This window comes from Pelmatolapia mariae, linkage group LG16_19 (genome assembly GCF_036321145.2).
Source record: "Pelmatolapia mariae isolate MD_Pm_ZW linkage group LG16_19, Pm_UMD_F_2, whole genome shotgun sequence".
Classification (NCBI taxonomy): Eukaryota; Metazoa; Chordata; class Actinopteri; order Cichliformes; family Cichlidae; genus Pelmatolapia; species Pelmatolapia mariae.
The window spans coordinates 10,090,978-10,113,828 of record NC_086241.1 but is presented as its reverse complement, the minus strand read 5'-3'; the positions used below and the strand labels follow the sequence as shown (position 1 = coordinate 10,113,828).

The following is a 22,851-nucleotide window of genomic DNA, read 5'->3' as shown; positions in this document are numbered from 1 at the left end:
ACGCATGGCACGACATAGAAAAGCCATCTCGATTGGACAAGACTCAGCTGTCCATCTGCATCTAAAGGACAAAGGTCACTGTTTTGAGGATGCCAATGTTCACATTTTGGACAGAGAAGACAGATGGTTTGAAAGAGGAGTGAAAGAAGCCATTTATGTCCACTGTGAGCCAAAATCTTTGAACAGAGGCGGTGGCTTACGACACCAACTGTCTGCCATCTATAATCCAGTTTTGAGATCCCTTCCCAGACGCCTTAATGCCCACTCACACCCTGGGCCTGTTGACCTCAGGAAATCACATCATAGGGTGGGGCTAGGTTTCACAGCGGGTTCACCTGAAACCTTTGATTGTGACCTACACCCATTTTCACACCTTGGCTCATGTGATTAGGTAGAGGATCAACAGGGGACCTTGGGGGACACTCCCCTAGGACTTAAATCTGGGACTCTCCACCATTTGACGTTAGAACTGAAGAAGCTTCTCAGATGAGAGGTGGAACGTCTTCAAGCAACTTAAAGAAGTCCAGACACTTTTCTTTCCAAGCTCTTTAGACTACCATGACCTGGATGACTGGGAACCTTCACAGAGAAATTGCTAATTGTACCTCTGAAAGTGTGAAAGTGCAGTTTTTTTCATGAACCTACAAGCATTGGGCCTCTTTGGTCAGATAATAATGCAGATTCATTATCAAACTAAGAGACAGAAAATATAAAATGGCACTTAAACCAGCAAAGCTACTAAAGATGCTAATGAAATTAACATTCAGCAAGTTTCCCACATCTCACAAATGTTGCTTTTGTTCAGTAAAAAGGTTTTTGAATTTCTGCTTTTTTTTAAAAAAAAAAGAAAAAAAAAAGAAAGAATTAAATTAGACTGTTCAAATGAAAAAAAAAGTGCTTGCAGAACAGTTTTTGACTGATATTCCTTACTCACAAGCCACTGTATAAGACTGCGGGAAATATTCCTCTTCAGTAAGCACATCACTGTGTCATTGGTCATGCCCCACTGTACTGTGGAAATTTGCAAGACTAAAAACCTACTTTTAGTCAGGTTATGTCCAGCTAAGGTAAAAAAAAAAAATATATATATATATATATATACACCTCTAACAATGCTAAATGAACTGAGCTCTTTTTTCCGCTACAATCCTTATTTTACCCTGTACAGTACATTGGATTGTATAGTACAGAGATGATACTGTCTATTATAGAAAACTGTAACTGGGCAAGTCACTTTTTCCTAGTTTCTTTGAAGAATTATTGAGGTGAATAAGAAAAAAAATTGAGAATGCTTTCGACAAACCACGACCAGTGTTACAAAGTCTTTCTCGGGTAAAACAGAAATAAAGAACAAATTAGGAGAAGTTATGAAGACAATTTATGTATCAGCTAAAATAGGCCATGCAAGACTCAGATGCAACATCAAAATAAGAATAAGATTGTGATTCAGTTTTATTGAGCTTTATCTATTCTTTTAAGTTAAGTTTAAGTTAAACAAACAAAGTCAAAAATATTATATTTATACTGAAATCACACCAAAGCCTTACAATAAAAAGGAACCTTTAGCAGTGAGAGAAGAAACTGGTGAGGCAAGCCAGATTTTCTCAGGCACATCATCCCTAAATGGGCGAGGCCTCACAGCTAACACTCACTGAGGTGAGAACAGTTAACAGGTTCTTGCCTGAGGATCTGAGGCTGCGCACCGGTTGGTACAAGAACAGCAATTTCAGCATGTATTCTGAATGCAGGCCGTGAAGACCTTTAAAAGTGATAAGTAAAATCTTAAAATTGATCCTTAAAGTGATGGGCAGCCAGTGTAGAGTCTTTAAGATTAGTGTAATATAATTTTTTCTTGGTTGTTGTAAGAAGTCTGGTTGCTACATTTTACACAGTCTGAATTGTTTTATGCTTTCTGATTGATACGAGTTTAAAAGACCGTTACAAAAATCTAACCAAGAGGAAGTAAAACCATGAATGACACTGAGCGTCACTAAAGCCCATGAACAGATAAAGGACTGAGGGAGGACTTCATGGTTGGATGCAGATTGTCTGTACCAGTGATAAGAATTCCTCTTTTATTTGAATTTAATTTAAAAAAAAAATGTAACCATCAATTTCTAATATAAGAATGTCTGCGTGTTATCAACATAGCAGTGGAATGAAATATTCTTTCTCTGTATGATAATCTGTATAATGTGGTCAGGAGGTAGCATGCATACATACCAGCTATTACCAAGCAAACTTTTTCTTTAAGAGAAATCTAGTTCCTTTTTCAGAAAACAAGTAAAACAATTTGAGACCTAAAAGTGTGAGAGACAGGAGGAAAGTGTGTTTTCACAGTTTTTTCAAATATGGCATACAAGCTGAAGTAAATGTGAAATATTACTTTAATTCAAACGCTGAGTAGAACTTATCATCCCTCCCACTGTGAACCGTGGCTGCAATATCAGGAAATGTATAGCTATTAAAGCCCTGTAATAAAATGTAGACAGACTGCATAAATATCCGAGGTTAGTCAAGGTACAGACTTGAAGAAAATAAGGAAGTAACTGCTGTTAGTCAAATAATAACTACTTTTTTATATATAGTTTGTGCATTTAATGTATCTTGTTTATTGCCGGAGCTATATTGAAGTTCAGTTGAAGGTAGAGACTGAAAATAATGTAAAGTATAGTTTTAAAATATGACCCAAAAAATATTAACGGATAATCTAGTCAGATTCATTATTTTGGTTCAGGCAGTTGGGGCAACAATTGCATCTGTTTAAAGACTTCTTTGTTGTTTTGCCACACATCCTTCAAAAAAAAAAAAAAAAAAATGTCTTTACGTGTTGTAGTAATTTTGCAAAGAGATATACTGCCAAATAATGCTAGACAACATTGATGATTATTTATTTGTTGGTTAAACCGATTTCAATTTGGTCTCCAATGTAATGGCCCTGGGGGTTCTCCCCTGAACTTAATCAGCTTAGCTGGCTGGGATTCCTTTATTATTGCAGAACATGTTTATTTGCAGCTCACAACAACGGGGAAGGGAATTGCCTCTGTGTTTTCATTGTTCTACATTTGGCATATTGCCCATGTTTAAGTTGATGCAAAAAAAAAAAGATAAGCAAAGGAACAAAAATCTCTATCAACACTTCAGAAACCCAAGTCTAACCCTCCTAAGTCTGTTCAAAACATGTGGCACACACAATATGGCAAGTTGTGGCAGCAGGAAGACATCGACCGTTACTGAATATTTATGAACAAAAAGGCGATACTTTCTAATTAACAAAATTAAAGTTAGGCTTATAAATCACTTTAAGAATAGACTAACACGCATACTAAGTATTTCATTTATCTTTTTAATTAAACACAGTGGGTAGTTTTTAATGGCTGCCAACTGTAAGATTCTCTTTTTGCAAATCGCATCTTTGCCTCCCCTTAAAACACAACAGTTTATTAAATAATAACAAGTTAACTTTGCCTCCATCCATATTTTCGTATAGTCCTGACCCAAGTCCTGAGCTGTGTGAAGGAGGTGTTGCCTTTGGAAGAAAGTGTTCAGAGAAATGCTTGAAGATCAGAAGTATATTTGTGAATGTGCTAAATATAGAGTACGAATGAAAGCAACTCTTTGAACCACTGGATGTGAGAGACAACATCAATACTTCAAGTTCAGTGTTTACCTTGATGTGACTCGCACAGTTTTACATGATAAACAGATGTGGCTGCAAGGCATGTGGAGAATATAAAGAGCTCAACCAGGTTTTATTAGATGCCTACAACTGTAACACAATTGGCAAACATGAAAACAATTTAGGGAGCAAAGCAGAAAGATCTATACTGCACTTTATCAACGTGTTTAGGCAAGCATCTCATTTTACAAAGGAGATCAAATACCATGTAAATTACTTTTGGTAAAAAGACAAAATGCACAGTGGACATTTAGTGAATATCTCTATGGGCTCTCATTTAAATGGAAATTTGCCTCTCAGTAATGTGCTGAGGTGCATCAAAATGGAATATTAGATTGAATAAATCCCCATGTTGTGGACAGGCAAAAAATAGCCTCTTACTCTGTGAGAGAGACTAATGTCAGAGCCCATTACAGGTGGCTGAGCCGACTGTGATCTTCAAATAATGTCAGCCGTGCTTAGCAGTGAATTGGTCGTACCGTGTCTCGACTTAATTTCCCCCTTTGAGCTGCTGTTTATTCCCTTAGCTGGTCGTTGCCCTCTCAGCTGAGTCTCGTGGCAAAATGTTTTAAAGCTATATTGTTCCACAACACAAAACATCACAGTTTTTAGAAAAAAAGGCATTAAAATTCTGCCTTTCATATTTTTTTTTTGTGTCTTTGGGGGTTTTTTTTAGTCTGTTTTATTTTGTTTTTCGTTTTGACAGTTAAGTTGGTTTGTCACGGGAACTACTCTCATTAGACTGAGGTTTGATTCTGTGTGTAACAATAACTTTTCTGCTGTTTGTTTTTAGACTTTTTGTCCTTGTTATGGGGCCAATTAGTTTTTCATATATTACTTTCAGACATAGTTTCATATTGTATTTTTATTTTTGTTTTAGACTTACCATAATTCTAATTTCACTAAAATTATTCTATTAGAGTTACAAAAATACCATGTTTTGGGTAGACCCTTTCACACCCTTCACCATATATTTTCCTGTTATGCAAGGTTACTGGTTCCTCCCTCTACAATTGGTCCCTCTAAAACTAGGTATCTCCTGATTTTACAATCTTTATTGCAAAGTACATTTATGCAGTAGACCAACCCAGCTGTTACAGATTTTCCTGTGAGACCGAATTGGCCTTCCACTTTACCTTTTAAGTTAGAAATGAGCATTTTTCTCTACTCGTAACCTATTTCTCACCAGCTGTAGTGAGAAAGTTTAAGTTGTAGACTTTACTTTAATATCTTGCCAATCAAAACTAACTTACATCCGTGCTCTGATAACACATATGCTCATTCAATCACTTTCATATCAACTAGCACGTACAGTATGTTTGTTTGGCTTTCAATCCTAAACATATTACTTGCACGCATGCACACAAACACTACACACACACACACACACACTCTACAACTGCCTGTATGTGTTTTGACTTGTGGTCGGCTTATCCTTCCCTGTGCTTCTTTTGTTTGTTCAGTGTCCAGGCCTGTAAATGCTAGGCTGTGTGATGGTGAAGAGCCTCCTTTGGCTGTCCAACACTGCTCCATTCCCTGCCAGCATTACTGCTTGCTCACCGAGTGGTCACCCTGGGGTGCCTGCCTATATGACAGCTGTGAAGAACCACATGGGAAGAAAGGTATGCTGAAAGAAATTCATATAAAAATGAACAAGTTTTGGCTTATGAAATATTTGGATCATTGCATTTTCCATGTATACATGTGTGTGCCTGTCACAAGCATTATATCGCAGCTCAAACTGGATGGAGTGAGGCAACATACAAACAGATATTCTTGGTTTCTGTGAAGATATTTATTGTCAAACAAAAAAGAAAAAATGAGAACAAGACGATGAAATAAATTGCAGAAATGAGACAAACTGCATGAGCCTGTGAGTGATGCCAAATCAAAGAAAAGAACAAAACCAAGCGTAGGCTAACATCGTTTACCGAAGAACTTACTACAAAAGAAAATAGAAATCAAATGTAACTAACTCTTTGTCCAAAACAAACTACAGAGCAGCAACCTCCTTGCAGCAAATGTGACTAAACTGAAAAACAAGAAAGGCATGTGCACTGTTAGTGGAGCGTGTGTGGATATGTGTCTAAACCGGACCCAGCCGCAGGCAGTAACGGGTACTTCAAACACAGAGTTAAGTCTACCTGGTACCTGTGTTCAACCTTACAGGCTGTATCTGCAAAATATGTCCTCTAAGTGTCTGCTCGTAGTGTTCACAGGCTAAATAAGGGTCTCAAACAAAAGGTACAGAACATGGAGACATCAACATCCATGCTGAGCTTAAATAAGACATAAACTAATTGGTAAGCTTGATTGTAAGGAGTTCTTCTTACGACCTGGCAGCAAAGGCAGGTGGAAAGCAGTGTGACTGGAATTGTCACAGGACCAGTCACAACAGAATTTACGTTTGACCAAATACGCTGTCGAGTTAAGCACATCGAGGCGGCAGGGCTCATGACCATGACGCAAAGCTTGCTTTAAAAAAATAATGGAACGCTATTATTAAAAAAAAAAAAAAGATCACTGTCTAATGTTTATAATTGCTGCAATTAAGTAATTTTACTTCAAAGCCTAAGAGGTACAGGATATGCTTACTGGCCAAAAATATCATGACTATGTGACTCAAGTAGATGGGAGACACATTTTAACACGATGTCTCAAAATGCATCTTCCACCCAGAAAAACACTCTAATCACTCATGACCGACATAAAAAGAAAGGTAAAAGCAGAACAAGGTAACATTTATCTTTGATGGCACATATGCGCTTCAAAGCACAGAGAGCAGGAGTTGTATTTCTTGTGATGCATCACCGAAAATTTTTATGTTTGCAATAATAGCCTTGCAGTATTTCAAAATATAATTTAGTAATGCACTCAGCAATTATATTTGAACAATGAGAAGGTTTGACAATGACTTGTCTTCAGCTAAAACCGCAGACCACTCCTAGCCCTAGTGATCACAACAGCCCGTGAAACATAATGTAACAACCACAATAACAGACAAAGTGCATTAGAGAAACCTTTTAAAATGTAGAAACATTGTTTTAAGGTGCTTTATTCTTCTAGCTGCCTTCTAAAGTAAAGCACTGTTTTCTCAGAATTCCTCTGACAGACAATATGGATCAATAATAAAAGGATGGTCCCCAAACAGTATAAAAGACATTACATATATTTAAGTCTATTATATTTAAAATTAATCAACTAACTTTGATGTGGCGGTTTAAATCATAACTATTACATAAAAGAAAATAAACGGTGTTAACTCAATTACAGGGATGTTCACATGTAGAGTTAGTTGTGTACTTGTATATAGACAAGACATGACTTCTAATTAACCTGAAAGCTGTTACATATATATGCATATGCTTTTTTTTAGCAGTCTGACATGCCTTGTGCTTTGATTGTCTCAAGACTGCTTACGCAGTGCTTCAGCAATCCTGAAGAGAAAGAAGTATTGTTCCTGACAGAGGTTAAGTGAGAAAGTGTCAGTGAAAAAGACCAATGTTGTCAGAGCAGTATAGAGAGCAGTATACGTTTGGATCTTAAATTGTTTGTTGATAAGCAGTTGTCTGGGAAGAAATGGGCTTTGGAAGAAGGTGCCACATGCTTAAACCACGGCAGACGAGAGACAGAAGCACCTAGATTTCAGCTCTCAGTCCCCAGGAGGCTGAAAGGAGTATCAGCAGATAAGATGCTTCCTGTCTGCGTGTGTATGCGTGTGTGTTTGCTCATGTGAAGTGTGTGTGACAGTGCGTCTGTGTGTGAGAGAACAGATGTACTAAAGAATTCAACACACTCTTGCTGCCGATGTTCTTGTCTTTTTGCACAGGTGAAAGTGTGTCATATCTGACTGCTTTAGAAAGGCTGTGCGTCGTGCGTGTGTGTGTGCGCAGTATGCGTGTTTCAGTCAGTGTGCCAGTAGTATCGGGGCTGTTAGTGTGTTAGTGCTTTGCTAAAAGGGCAGCATGACCTCGTCCCTGCCGTGAGTAAATGCGCATGAAAGCGCCCCAGGGAGTGAGTGAAGTGTGCATTGTTCAGGTCAGTGCCCACACTCTCCAACACTGGATCTCAACGGGATGAGCCGGCTCCTCTCAAAGACAGTGTCATTAATATATTTCAAGGAGTGGAAAACACAGCATCTGCTGTTTTGCACAGGGCTCTCTTGTGGCACACTGTCTTTTGATGGTATTCATAAAGACTACGAGTGCACAGCAGAAAACGTACGAACCAATGCACAACCACTTGCTGAAGCAATGTTGGCTATGATGCAATAAACACTTATTGAGTAGTAGAGTATTGTTATTATCGGAGTCTTTGACTGTACCCTCTGAGCTGCAAAGAACTGGTAACACACTCTGCCTTTGTGTTTCACAATATTAGAACAAACTGTGATCCAAACTGAAAGGCTTGTGAGATCCCAAATTTCAGGTGGAGGAGCCAAGCTGGTGCTTCTCCTGCTTTGCTTTCCAGAAAATTACAAATTTAAATGATCTAAAAGCACTTAATGTGCTTTTCACATTTTCCACGTTATTGTGGTCTGTCACATTTTGCAGCCTTATGGAAAAATAAATTGAGCATGGGAGATTATTGGACAGAGTTCTGGTAATGTCTCTGCAAGAAATCACAGAGCTGTGGGGAGGTGTATTTCTGAACAACTATGTGCTAAAAATCACCGGTTGGCCCTTGTTTCCTTGAAATAAACCTGGTATGACCAAGAAACCTTTCAATTATTAATATCCATGGGGGCATGCCCAGCCAAATTGTTTTTTGTGGTTTAGATGTGAGTAACAGTAAGTGCTCCGGGCAATACTGCAATCGATCCACAGTCTCTTTGCTCTTCGAGAGCACACTTGGGCAGCATCGCTCGGATCTGGCCGCTGAACTGGTGCCTCACACCAATAGATGGTCGGGGGATGTAATTTGCAGAGTGGGCATCCAGGGGTTTGACAGGTCCACCTGTGGAGGGAAAGAATGTGAGACCTTTCAGCTATGTGTAAATTGAGTATTGCTCAAAAAGAAAAGCTGCCCCTGCTCAAGTGTCGTGTACATTTACTGGAGAAAGTGCCGCAGCTAAAAAATATTATTTTTATCCTTCAACATTTTATCCGCAAATGCATCATCAGGGAACTGGAAGAGCTCGGTAGTCAATAGAAACCATGGATTATAAATGTGGATCACGATGTGTTCGATAGGTAAAGACCTGATCATAAAGAAATTTATATTTTAAGAATAATCCATCTCTGACATAATCAACATTTTAGAACCAGGAAAATCAGTCCTAATAGGGAACAATAATGTAATTTGATGGGTGATTGGGTAACTGGCTGAATAATAATGACTGTGTCAAATGTTGATCTTGCCTGCAATTTGCTAATTGCTGTGTAAACCATCTTTAGAGCAGTGTTGTTCATGTTACATGAATCAAGCTGCACCCTCTTTAATGTATCTCTAGTCACTGCCTTTTCACTGCTGTTGTGTCACTTTTGCACCTAGCTCTCGCTTAGATGTTATTTCAATCGATATACATTTGTTTTCTGATAGACAGTGATCATGCTGTTTTTGATTTCATATCATCTATTTGTTTATGTTCCTTACTGAAAACCAGGGAAGGGATGGCAACCAAAAATACGACATTTTTCCCGATCTTGCTAAAATAAAAATCATTACAGTGACACCAAGTTTCCTACCCCTGGTATGCAGTGTAGTTCTGTAAATGTGACATTTTAGACCATGAAACTGTGACATCAACAATTTAAGTCTAAATGGTGTATTGCTGTGTGCTATGCCTTTTTCTCCCGTTGTTTGTCACTTTGAAAAAAAAAAATAGATAAGCTGAGGGAACACACCACACAGGTATATTAGCCTGACACACTGGTGAGATTTTCCCTACTGTGTTTCTTTAAACTGCAGATATAGGCTCAGGCACTAATCTTGTCAGTCACTGCCTTTTAAAGGGTAATTAGCTCAATGTGGTGAATATGGCATGGATTCGAATTATTAAGCACCACTGACAATACCAGTAATAATAATATGTAGAAGATTTTGCTTGATTATAGGGAAAGTTATAGAAGAAATATTATTATAGGGAAAAGTATTAATTAGAATTATGAAGCAGTTAAAATATATATAAGAGAATTACTAACTAACTAAAAGAAACTTTAGGAACTGTGAGTTGTGTGAATTGCATAAAAATTACTTGTAAATGTACAAAGGATGGATCCTTCTATGTAGCTAGCTAGCTATTGGACTATCTATCTATCTAATCTATCTATTGTTCTTTCTTTTACATTTTGATTTTGTCAGGACAACTTAGTTTTTGGATTATAATTCAAAGAAGCATCTGACCAGTTGTTTGCATGGGTTCTTTCCGGGTTCTCCGGCTTCCTCCCACAGTCCAAAGACATGCAGTTAGTAGGGTTAGGTTAATTGGTAACTCTAAATTGCCCATAGGTGTGAATGTGAGTCCAAATAGTTGTCTGTCTCTATGTGTAAGCCCTGCGACAGACTGGTGACCTGTCCAGGGTGTACCCTGCCTCTTGCCCTAAGACAGCTATCCCAGCGACCCTGATAAGGATAAGTGGAAGAGAATGGATGGATGGAATTTATAAACCATGAGTCAAATGTTTGGACTGGATTCTTATGGCACCAAACATTATAGATGTTTTTCATCGAGCTTGTACTAAATGATCTTAACACATCATGTGCTGTACGTTGAAGTTCAGATATTTAAAAAAACACCCTGACTTCTAATATATTGAAGGAATTGTATTAAATCAAACAAAAAAGGGAAATCAATGAAGAAATATTTTCTGGGAGTGTAAATGTTTCTTTATGAAAAGGTCTCTGTGTTAGAGTAAATGAGAAGAGGGGCAGAAGCAGAATGTCAGTGTGTCTATATCTGTGGCACAGAGACAGGTAGGGCCAAGCAAGGGAAATACCAAAGATCATCATATATTTTAGTTTGGACTTCTTTGTTCTGAAGTGAGGTGTGATCCAGCCTTTAAAATAACATTAAATATTTTCCTTTGAGAAAAGATGTTTTTTCTTTGCTTTATTCAGTCTCTCTTGATCCAAAGGTTCAACATATGGTCACAAGTCTATGTGGTTAAATTGCAAACCTTGCCACAGCATGGTGTTATTCTGGGTTTTGAAAGGTTTAGTTGTTAGTTGGACAGCCTCAGTGAGAGTTAGGTGAGAGGGTGTTGTTACATTGTGTTGTCTTTAAGGGTGTGAGGTAATACATGTTGAACAATATTTATTATTCCATCTAAAGTTTTATTTATATTGAAAATATAGATGGTACTTGAGTTCAAATGCTGATATCATGGCAGGGATACAGCTTTAACCTTCTGTTGTGCTTCGATTTACTTGTGATAAGGGGTACCATGATATTCCATCATCCAGCTCTCTGAGGTCATCGAATGAAAGACTCGTTGGTTTGGAAAGTGTTATCCTTTTCAACGACATGAAGAACATTTTACAATCTTTGTGTGTATTTGAATTTTTTCTGGGCTCTGCCAGTCATTTTCTACAACTTTATATTCACCACAAAACTCCTTAGTCAGGATTTTACTACTAAAAGGTCTGCAAACCTAGAGATCCTAACAACTAGGCAATCTAATAATCTAACCAATGGGTTAGTAGTCTCACAATACTAGCTTGGAAACATTATGTCATGCGGCATCACAGTATCTCGCTTCCTTTGGCTTCAGCACCACTGTGGAGTCAGTACAGGTCAGAAAGAAGACTTCAATTTAATGAAGCAAGAGCAATAAAGAGTAGATTACAAAGGTGCTTAAAAGACAATATCCCTCTGTGTTCAGAGATAAAAAGCAAAAAAGAGATCATAACTATTTACAGGCTCAGATTGGATTTGCAGCAGAAAAAGCCAGGCTCAAAAATGATAGCAATTCAATCATATTTTGTGATTGCTGTTTACCAGGTCAGAGTGAAACAGAGAACTGATCTAGCAATGTAAAACACTCATTCAAACATGGAATTTTCACTTGTAGAAACTCAGCTTTTTAATTCCAAATTTAAATGTGCTTAATGACATTCTCAAAATAAAAATAATCCTGAGATGACGATAGGGCAGTAAGATTTGCTTGTCTAAAAATCAACAGTAAAACTGGCACATTTTCTCCTTCTTCTTTATTATTTACATTTAATTTGTATTATTTTCTTAAGACAGTTATAGCTTTTTTTGTTCTTTCCAGGAATTTTATGTGGTATCTATTGTTGGTATATTATCTACTGTAAACGAATGCCTGCAGCCCCCAACCAAGTTTGTTGCAGCAAACAAGAGTAACAGCACAAAAACAAAGCAGTGTACTGCTGTGAATGGGGTCAGCAGCAAAACATAGCTTGGCCACTGAAAAGAATGCCCACCTAAAATTAAAACAAAGAAAGAAATCAATATTTGTTTTAGTGTACATCATCTTTGTGATATTTGCCCCCTTTACTCTGCTGTCAGACAGTCCTTTCCAGTGGGGAATGAAAGCCAGAATAGTAATAATAGTACTTTCTTCAAATTTACCAGACTGACAAAAATGCTTATTTTACCTTGCAGAACAATGGGGTTTCTGGTATTCTGTTGCCATGACTGGGCAATTTGCTTGTTCTTGTGATTAGTTCAGATACAAATCCTTTGTACTATTTTTTGCTCATCTGGAACACATGACTGATGATAGACCATAATCTTCTGCATGGTAAAACAGATGGATATAAAGACATCAGCTTTCCATCAGCAAGAAACATCTGATAAGAAGAATAGCAATGTACATATATAGACATATATTTATACTTTAAGTCTATGAATACTATACTAACTATATTATCAGGGCTTCAGGATAACTTCTTCTCTACTTTCTCACCACCTGTTTCTATCAGGTTTCAGACAGAGGAGGAGAGAAGTGCTGTGGGAGTCGAGTGGCACTCTGGGGACATGCCCTCATCTGACGGAGTTCATTCCCTGTGACGATCCTGCCTGCTACCTGTGGCAGGTCCAACAAGAGGGAAGATGTATTCCCACCAAAAACTCCTGCGGTCCTGGAACTGCGATCCAGAATGTGACCTGTGTCAACGCTAAAGGTAATGTTTCACATTTTCTTTATAGATAAACCGTTCCTGTCACATTTTAAATGCATTTCATTGTGACTGAAAATCGGTCATTTAATTCAGTTTGGCCTTCTTCCAAGTAGAAAACCTTACTAAAATGAATAATTTACGTTTTGAATGATCACCTTCTACTGTCTTTACATTTTGTTTAACTCAACTATCTTCTAGAGCATCCCATGCCCGAGGCATTTTAAAGGCAAGGACATTAGTGATTAGAGTCCTGAATTGCTGAATCCTCAACAGAGACTTCATTCTTGTCCAAGATAACTCCGAAAAGGGGCAAAATAACAAAGGAGTGCCTAAAGGGAGAGCAATGACAGCTCAGCTAGGCATTTACTTGTTCTATCTAGAGAAAGACAGCTCAAAAGTTAAACAAGGATCCAGCCAGCAATACTCATGAAAGCAGTGGCTAGAAAAATGTAGCAGAAGTTCAAAGCTGTTTGAACTCTGTCACATCCTGGATGAGCCCCCAAATTATTACATGTCTGAAGAGGGATGGGGGATGTGGGGAGTAGCAATAAAATGTCCAGGTGAAAGTCAAAAAAGAAAACTAAAATTAATCTATATTTTATGAAAAGGTTCAGCTTTGAAATGATTTTTAGATGAGAAGATTATTCTGCTTTATCAGTCAAACATTAACAAATCATTCGTTAGCTGGTTAAAGAAAAGGCAAATAGTCTAAAGAAAAAAAACACTTCTGTTAACAGAAGGCACTGACTACTTACTAGTAACTCAACACTACCAAAGCACAAAGCATGCATACTACTGAAGCTCACCACACTATAGGCCCACACTGAGAGAGTAGCTCTTCCCCAGCTTTTATAGCGCAGGGTGGTTAATTGCTGAGTGAAACCAGCTGTGCACTCACTCCACAGGAGAAAGGGGCGTCACCAAATTGAGGTTAGAAAGCAACACTACGAACACAGTAGGCCTGCTATAGCCTTGACTGTATCAATACACGGTGGGGGACATCCTGGTTTTGAGCAAAGTTAGTTAGTGGCTTGAGCTTTACTTCATATTTACTTCCTGTTGCTGGCAAGAAAAAGAATTTGCATATTTATGGCAAAATGCGGATTTAACAGTTTTTGACCATAATAAATTAAATCCTTTTATGGTTTTTAATATTGATTGCTATTTAGTTATAGTATGGATTCATTTATTTTTTTTAGCTTTAACTATAAACTATAAATCCACTTATATATTTGTAATGTTATTTTTATATAGCTATCAATGCACTAGAAATTTATCAAAATTCATGGTAAAGCCATTAGTGCTATGGTCTTGACATGCAATCTTATCAGTTATGCAGAAACTATCAAGTATAATGTGATCCGTTGTGATCAGCCATATCCTCATGTTGGGTGGTGGGGACATCAGCATTAACGGAGCATGCATTATTCATTAGGGACCATCATCGTTTGTGGGCTCAGAAAACATTGGCCTGATTAAAAGTCAGAATCGTAGCTTCCTACCAAGCATTAATTGATCATCTCCATAGATTATAAATCTAATTGCACCCTTTTTTGCCTGTGTTTTATTATTCTGTCAAAATGGATCATGTGTGTGTTTATCAGGAAGGCAGTGGAAGGTCCAGATAAATTAGCCAACAGGAGAGTCTAATGAGTTTTGACAGGACAACTAAGAGTGGGAGCTTTGCCAGGTTTTAGGAAAAAGGCTCATGAAATTATCTGTGGTGGATTTCTATGGAAATTATAAAAAGTTGGTGGCTGTTGCTTCCTTAATTGGCTTATCGGACTTAAGATTCTAGCATTTTGAGTTATTTTCAAACATAGTGACAGCCCTGTCACTGCTGAGTTCTTAAGTGAGCCCCTTTGTTTAAAAAACTCTCACAGTTGCAACTGCATGGAAGAAAACCAGTTAATATCATAAAAATATTACACTTTGTTTCTTGCAGTTAAATCCAAAAAGAGGTCCTGATACTAACTAAATTGGCTTTTCATATTAGAATAAAACAAATGCATAATAGAAAATAAGTGTTAGAGGAATCAAGTATAAAGGATTTGTAATGAATAGACATGAATGAAAAAGTACAATATAATGAAGAATATTTTTGATAGAAAGAAGTATGTGACACTGAAAGGAATCTATATTTACATTATTCAAATCTGCTTTCATGTGTTTATGAGACCACATAATAATGACACCAAGTAATGTTAGTACATTGTTTTTATTATTTGAATGAGTGATCTAAAACAGATGATTATAGATGGAACAAGTTTTGTTGCTTTGATTATTTTTATTTCATTATTTATTTTGTTCAAGCATCTCCCCCCTTTCCACAATCACATCCAGGTATGTCTCCAGAGAGAAAATGTTCTTCGTTTCTGTACTGGTAAAATTTAGCAGACCTTGAAGAAAGTAACTGCTAATTGCCAGTCTGTCTGCACATTCAGATTCATCACATTCAAGCTCTGTGTCTAAGCTATTACACAAGTAATAATGATGGACATTTTGTCTGCTGGAAAGAAAAGGCATAAAGGCAGCTTCTCTCCTAGAAAAATGAAGTGCTAAATAAAGATTCCTATAGTCTCAAAGACTGTTGATTAACAGTATTTATTAGTTAATAATGTCAAAGTTTATTCAAAGCTTCCTCTAGTCAACGCTTGGCCAACTCCAGGCCTCGAGGGCCGGTGTCCTGCAGGTTTTGGATCTCACCCTGGGTCAGCACACCTGAATGAAATGATTAGTTCATTACCAGGCTTCTGGAGAACTTCAAGACATGGAGGAGGTAATTTAGCCATTTAAATCAGGTGGATCAAGGACACATCTAAAACCTGCAGGCCCTCGATGTCTGGGTTTGGATACCACTGATCTAGGTGAACATAAAAAAAGAAGCAAAAAAACTACTCAAGAATATTAGAAATCATAATAGTGGTTATCAGCTTTAATCAGGCCTTCTGCTTCAGGTTCTGTTCTCATTTGACTCTTATTTCTTTCACAGTGTATGTGACAAGAGGGTAGACCATACAACAGGTTCACTTAAATCAGCCTTGGCCGACTCCAGGCCTCGAGGGCCGGTGTCCTGCAGGTTTTAGATATCACCCTGAGTCTACACACCTGAATCAAATGATTAGTTCATTACCAGGCCTCTGGAGAACTTCAGGACATGTTGAGGAGGTGATTTAGTCATTTAAATCAGCTGTGTTGCACCAAGGACACACCTAAAACCTGCAGGACACCGGACCCCGAGGCCTGGGTTTGGACACCACTGCTCTAGTCGAAGCTTCCGCTGTTATCGCCAACAAATTTAATATATGAAACAAAAAATAAACCTTTTTTTTTTTTTTTTTTTTTGTCTGTCCCATTTGGTTCTTTAGCCGTCAGAATTGTTGTCTGAAGACCAACAAGGATACCAAATGGATTTATTTTGCCAAATGGATCATCATGGCATTGCCGTATTGGTCCATTTGATCAACTTTTGTTGTTATTATTTATTTTATTTTCAGTAGTTACAGATGAGACAGACATGATTGGGGGATAGGAAAGGGAGAAAGAAAGAGAGGAAGGAAAAGAAAAACAGAAGGGAAGAGGGACAGTGAGAAAGGGCACTTACAAAGACAAAGAGAAAAAAAAAATCTCCTGGATCACCTGTTGAGAGAAAAAGAATAGAAAACAAGCAAAAAAAAAACAAAGCAACATACTAAACACAACACCATCATGTTAATCTAGCTAAGTGTAAACAGCAATAAATACTAAATATTGAATGTTGTTGTGCAGCACAGACAGCGCACAATGTGCTTTGAAGTAGCAGCTAAGAAAGGTGTAGTTTATGTCTACGAACAGTGAACACCCATGTGCACACCCGTGTGGATCAGCGCGCTTGTATACAGAAGGTTTCCCCATGTAACGGTCTGCTAGAGGGTGTGGAGGGCCATAGCCCCGTCCCCCAGGGCATGAAGCAGGCATGGAGGAGATCCAGGCTCCAGACATCCAGGGACCCCAGAGTGCGAGAGCCCAAGGAGTACCACCGGAGGGGCATCCGTGCCACCCTCCTGGGAAGGGCTGAGGAGATCCCCAGACGAGGGGTCACCCAGTAGCCACGGAGCAGAAGCCAGAGGGGGCTGCACTGGCGCGCCCGCCGGCTCTGCCGGCAGCCAGCTGTGCCAGAGTGAACCGAGCTGCAGGCCCCGAGGCCGGAGGTTCGAGGGCCCCCTTTGCCCCGGAAGAGGCCTGACCGAGCGACAGGCACCAGGCCCCGCCAAGTAGCCACCGGGAGTGAGCTGGTGTATACCTGAGCGCCCAGCCCCGGACACCAAGAACCACCAATGCACCGACCCCTGAGTGCATCAGTTACCGGCAGGGAGTGTGGTGAGGGGAGATAGGCCTCCACACTTTGGAGGGCCTGGGAGTTCCCAGGGAGGTGGAGTCTAAGACCTGACCTGACATATAAACACAGACAAACAGGCACACACAGCCAACAAAAAATAAACCTTACACAGCTGTGGTCAGAAGTTTATACACACTCGTCATGTCATGGTAGTTTTGGACTACACACATGTGTCATCTTTTTAGCAGGGTCTTCTTTCTTGACTGGTACCCTCCCAGTTCATAGCAATGTAAAACTCACTTCATTGTGGACAGTGAGGCTGCTGTACAGTTGTTTGAACTGATGATGCTGGAGTCTACAATTGTTTAGAAACGGCTCCAAGAGACCTTCCTAAATTAAATCTATAGTTCTCTAGTTTCTCATCAAGTTTCTGGACTTTCCAATTGTTCTAAGTATTGGTCAGTCCAATGAGTGCTATCAAACAAATCCTTTTTATGCTGGCACTCTGTAGGCAGTGTTTTCAGGCGGAGAAACTACCAGTTGTAGTCAATCACGCCAGCTAATGAGAAATTAATAGGCCTTGGCCTCGTCAAGATAAACAACAGTGTAGCACTACTTATTACAAATGTCAGCTGTGTATATGCATACGTTTGACCTGTGCTGATTATAGAATAGCCAAAATAAATTAAAACTTGTGCACCCAATGCTTGTTTTTTTAAAAACCATTAAAGAAACCATTAAAAAATTATTAAAATCTTGTAATTATCACGACTTTTATGGTGTAAATTTCTGATTGCAACTGTATATAAAAGCAGTTAAAGCTCTTTTCCAACTCTTCTTGCATCGGTTGTCTCTCAGACTAAATGGTAAAACAATGAAAGAGAAAACAAAGAACATAAATAAAACTCATTCAATTTTTAATGGTTATAGATCAAGCGGTATATTTACATATATTTTCAATCAAAGCACACCAATCAAAGCACATGAAATCCAGCAGTGGAGGTGGGTTGTTAATGACATTACCTGCGGCATCTCCGGGTTCCTGTGGTGCGTCATAAAGAAACTTTGCAGTAGAATTTTCCAGTTCTTCTGCAGTCCTGTGGAGAGAGCAATGGGGATCTGGAGTTGAGGAAGTAGGAAGGTTTAGACCGACTGTGGAGAATACCTGCATACGTATTCACTGCTGCCTGGGTTTCAATCATTTTTGTTCTGACAGGCTGAGATAGGCAGTGAAGATGGAGAGGCAGGAGTAACATATCAGCAGAGATTAAAGGATTGTTTGCTATAATCTGATATGCTGTCAGAAACAGTAACCAGCTGTGATATCTGTAGATGCATATACGTTTTTTTTTATAGTAGCAGCTTATCTTGTAATCACTAAATCATAAATATATTAGCTGACATAGCTGTCGTTGTCTACAAAGGTGGTCGAGATTTTAAGGAACTCTTCTTTCATCTCTGATGTTGGAGCTGGATTTAAGAGTTATTTATGAATAACAAGTGAAAGCTTTCTGGTTTAAAAAAAAAAAAGGGCAAGACAGGAAAAAACAACAGACCGTGTCTACTCTATATCTTATCTTGACTCACCATATCTTTTTAATTGGAAGATTGGAGGGAATTCACAAGTCAGTCAGTCAGTGCCCATTACTATGGTCTAGTTTCAGTGTCCCCATTTTAAGCAGAAGCTTTTCTTTCATTAAATTGATATATACGTCCTCAGGACATTATATACCACTAAACCTCTCAAATCACCTTCTTGCTTTGTTTATAACCATCTTTTTTTTTTGCAATCGCTGCACATCTCAATCAATGACAGGAAAAATATATAATATAACCTCCGAACACTGTCCTGCTCTTCATTATTTTTTATTCATTTACAGGTCTGTGTGACCTTCGTCAGGTACAAAGAAACCTCGTTCATGCACATTTGCACATATGTATACATTGAGTAAGATTCAGCCAATTAGGGATTCCTGGCTATTAGATGCCACATGTGCATGCAATCAATCAGTTAATGAGTCCACTCGAATTGTCAATGACATCATCAAAAACCCAAATAACATTTAAAATCACCACCTGATCTGAAAACTGAACCATCTATGTATATTCCAAAATTATAACTTAAATTAAGAAAATTACCAAAATTATAAAACCAGTTTACAAAAATATTCATACTTTGGACAAATCAGTGTTGTATAACATTTTACCATATACAGTATACAAATCCCAAATCAAAACAAATACAGTCATTACACTGAGTTCATCATTCAGTCCTTTGGGTGACAATATCTGCAAAGTGAATATCCAAAATGCCTCTCTTCTCTTCAATAATAAATGAATACGAGTATGAAACCATACAAAAAAAGCACTGTAAAATACAATGAGCTATCCTCCACCAACAGCGCGCTGTCTTCAATTTTTTGTCATCAGATTGTGTTTGCCGTGTTTTTAAAAAATCTACAAATAAACTGCTGTCAACTCAAGTAACATTACATGGAGCAATTAAAAAGTTTCAAATGAATTTTTTTTTACATTTGACCCGAGTTTCACTTTGGAGAAGAGGATAGATCTTGTGAATAGGGTGGCTGGGTTTATTTCTGTTCAGCTAAATAATAAATTGAATATTATGAAATTCAGTGATGTGCCAGATACCCCTGAGATTTGTAAAAAAAAAGAAAAAAAGAAAAGAAATTCTCCCTGATTGAGTGAGCATTTTGTTCCCGTTTCCCAGCATAAAGCAAATCTGCATTCCAAGTCTGAGGATGCATGAAATTGTGTGAGGAAAGTCTAAGCCTATAGAGAGCAAACAAACTGCACTTTTCTGACAAAGTTAATCTGATGGAGATTAAAATGATTATCTAGGCTTGCTCAAGCAATCAATAGAAAAAAAAATCCTATATCACCTAAATGGTGTCTTTGCCATGGAATATATTCTATTATGGCAATAATTTTAGGGCAGCAGAAATCATTTTGGTATGACTGAAGTGGAATTAAGTGATACAAGGGTGGTCAAGGACATTTTTGGAACTCAACCAGACAGATGCCCAGGGGGATAACCGTGTGGTGAAAATAATAAAGCGCTGTTGTTTACTGATGAATCATTCTGGTGCATCACATACTAAGATCATGTATCTAGATATGTTTTATTAATTTGCTTTATCGGATATCTTGTATTTCCCAATTCACTTGAGGTTAAGCAGATAAGAAACAGAGCTGAAAAAACCCACAGAAAATGTTAGTGGCTGTATAAGTGTAAAGTGCTATTTGAAGTAGCCATGTAATATCGTTATTTTCACAATCCGTATCATGTGTAGAAAGTATGTTTTGGTGCTAAATTATACACCACATGCTAACTGTATGCCTACATATTTCTGTGGCAGGTAGGCAGACAGACAGATATTCCCAGTATAGGCTGAAAAATTATGCAAACTCCTAGGTTAATTATATTAACAAAAGCTAATTGGAACCAGGGGAATCCAATCAGTGACGCTAGATTAGAAGTGTAGGTTAGGGATACTTTGACTTCTAAAAATACTCAAGTTTGACTTTGGTGTTCATGAGATTTTGCTAATAACCCATGCATATAAAATGATTCTGTGTAAGCAAGGATCACTGTTTTTAAATAAAGCTAAAAAAAAATTAGAGTCTGAGACTAACTGTATTTATTTGTGGGACCAGCTGCTAAAAGTGTTTGTACTATTATTAAAAACGAGTTTCTTTTTTCCAATTACTTGAAATGCTATGTTTGTTTGCACATATAATTAGCTTATTCCCATTGTGTTTGTTTATGCTTATTTGTGACCTGTCAGTGGAAGCAACCAGTCACACTGGCATAAAAACCAGATATGGTGGCAATTATTTAATCAAAAATTGTTAATTCTTCATTTTTTCTTTTAAACAGTGCCAAATCTACATGTGAGTGTGTTCATTTATTGTGTTCTACACTTACTATTTCGTGTTTGGCTACAGTTACTACTGTATTTATGTGTTATTTACTGCAAACTACTTCAGCAAAGAGATGTGATAGCTTCACCCTCTAGCTTTTTGGCACAGTAAACTTGTTCTGACAGCTTCCACTAATTGCACGGTGACCAGAGTAGTCGGTCCAATTTCTCCATGTAACCATAGGCCACAGTGTAATGCAGTGCACCTGTGACTGGCAGTTGACATGACCCACATACAGCAGATCTTTGCTGCGTATACTTAAACCTACAGATGATCTGACATTTCTGTCCTAATAACTGAGCAGAGTGGTCAGCATCATTCTGACTCTGCTTGCTCAAGTGGTCAGCAATATTCAGGAGCCATGTTTAGGAGAAGTGCTGAAAGTGACTAACTTTTGCTGAAATGCTGAAGCTACACGTTTAACAGGCAGGTAAAGCACAGAAAAGAATTAGTGACCCAGGGTAGTTTGTTGGATGCTCACAGCTGTTTTATCCAATGCACCTTGTTTCTTTCGCCTCCCCCCAGCTCTACTTTAAAAGCTTCCTCCACAGATTGGATATGATTATTAACTTTTAAGCAAAGGCGAGGACTTTTTTTCAGTATCTACTAGAATAATAACAATGAAGAAATTAATTGGTGGGTGGGCGAGCAGAATAGAAATCATGTGGAAATTGCATGCAGGAGCCAGTGATATTATATCTGAGTAAGAGCCCCAACTACAGATTCCTGTATTAATAATGCAAAAGGACCCCTAGGGCAACCATCTATTTGCAGAGCACCCCCACACACACAAGTAGTCTCATACATACACACTCACACATAGATACAAATACATAAGTTGTGACTTTGGATTCATGTCATCATGTCATTTCTCTTTAGGCAGTGTTTTCAGGCAAGGTTTTGTGAGTCTTTTGTTACTTTGTTTGCTAATACATGCATTAAACCCTTTTGATTTTCAAGTAGAAAGATTGTTGAATTACTGATTTTCCATTGTTTATAAAAGCACAGTAAGTAATTCCACCTTTGGCAATAATGCATCTGTTTTAATCATTTTTTAATAAGCCTGGAGCCAGTGTCATGCTTTTATATTCTTTTTGTTGCATTAGTTTGATTTAAAACCTAAAGTTGGGATTGTAAATGTGTCAAAGCACCCTTGTCAGTGGCCTTTCTGCAAAGTTTTGTCCTTATAAAAGTTAGTAGACTTAAGTGAATGCTGGACCAAGGTGTTTCTTTCTAAACACCTTGATCGCACAGACTTGTCTGGTTTTAATCATGCTGCTGTCTGCTATCTACTGATAGACTCATACTCTTGTCCATACTGTTTAACAGAAATTCATCCAAACTATATAAGACTTTGTCCATGCTTACAATAGGCAGATATGATCCTTCTCTACTTGTACTATAAAGCAGTGTAAATTGTATGTAAATTATGTCACTGCCCATAAAGGTAATAGTGGGTGGAAAAACAAACTGTTGTTCTTCTGCTCTTTCTCTAAAAGTAGCAAAAGAACAAAAAGAAAAATATTTATTTACTTTACTTTAAGCTAAAACTTTTTGCTTTGCATTTTCCATTTAAAGCTTTTTTTTAAGTACCGCTGTATCTCATTGCCCATTTTTGCATTTCTAGTGTGTATTGCTCTAAATGTGGGTCAGTGAGGTTGATTCACTGAAATCTATAGTGCATGCCCTGCTCTATTTTATGCTGTCTTTGCATTTAGCATGCATACCTGAAATAATTACCTGGGTAGGAGTCACTGCGAACCAAAACAGTGACAATGAATTCCCACACAGCTTACTGTCAGTTCAAAACAATCGCGTTAAA

The 22,851-nt window shown here is 38.0% G+C and overlaps 1 protein-coding gene across 1 annotated transcript in view; it reads left to right on the top strand.

Moving 5' to 3' along the window:
• thsd7ba (thrombospondin, type I, domain containing 7Ba) overlaps positions 1-22,851 on the top strand; it is a 186,904-nt gene that overhangs the window by 85,610 nt on the left and 78,443 nt on the right. Inside the window, exons 7-8 of the mRNA XM_063499852.1 lie at positions 5,143-5,301; positions 12,569-12,769. Of these exons, the coding sequence (XP_063355922.1) occupies positions 5,143-5,301; positions 12,569-12,769 (360 nt within the window). The remainder of the gene's footprint in view (positions 1-5,142; positions 5,302-12,568; positions 12,770-22,851) is intronic.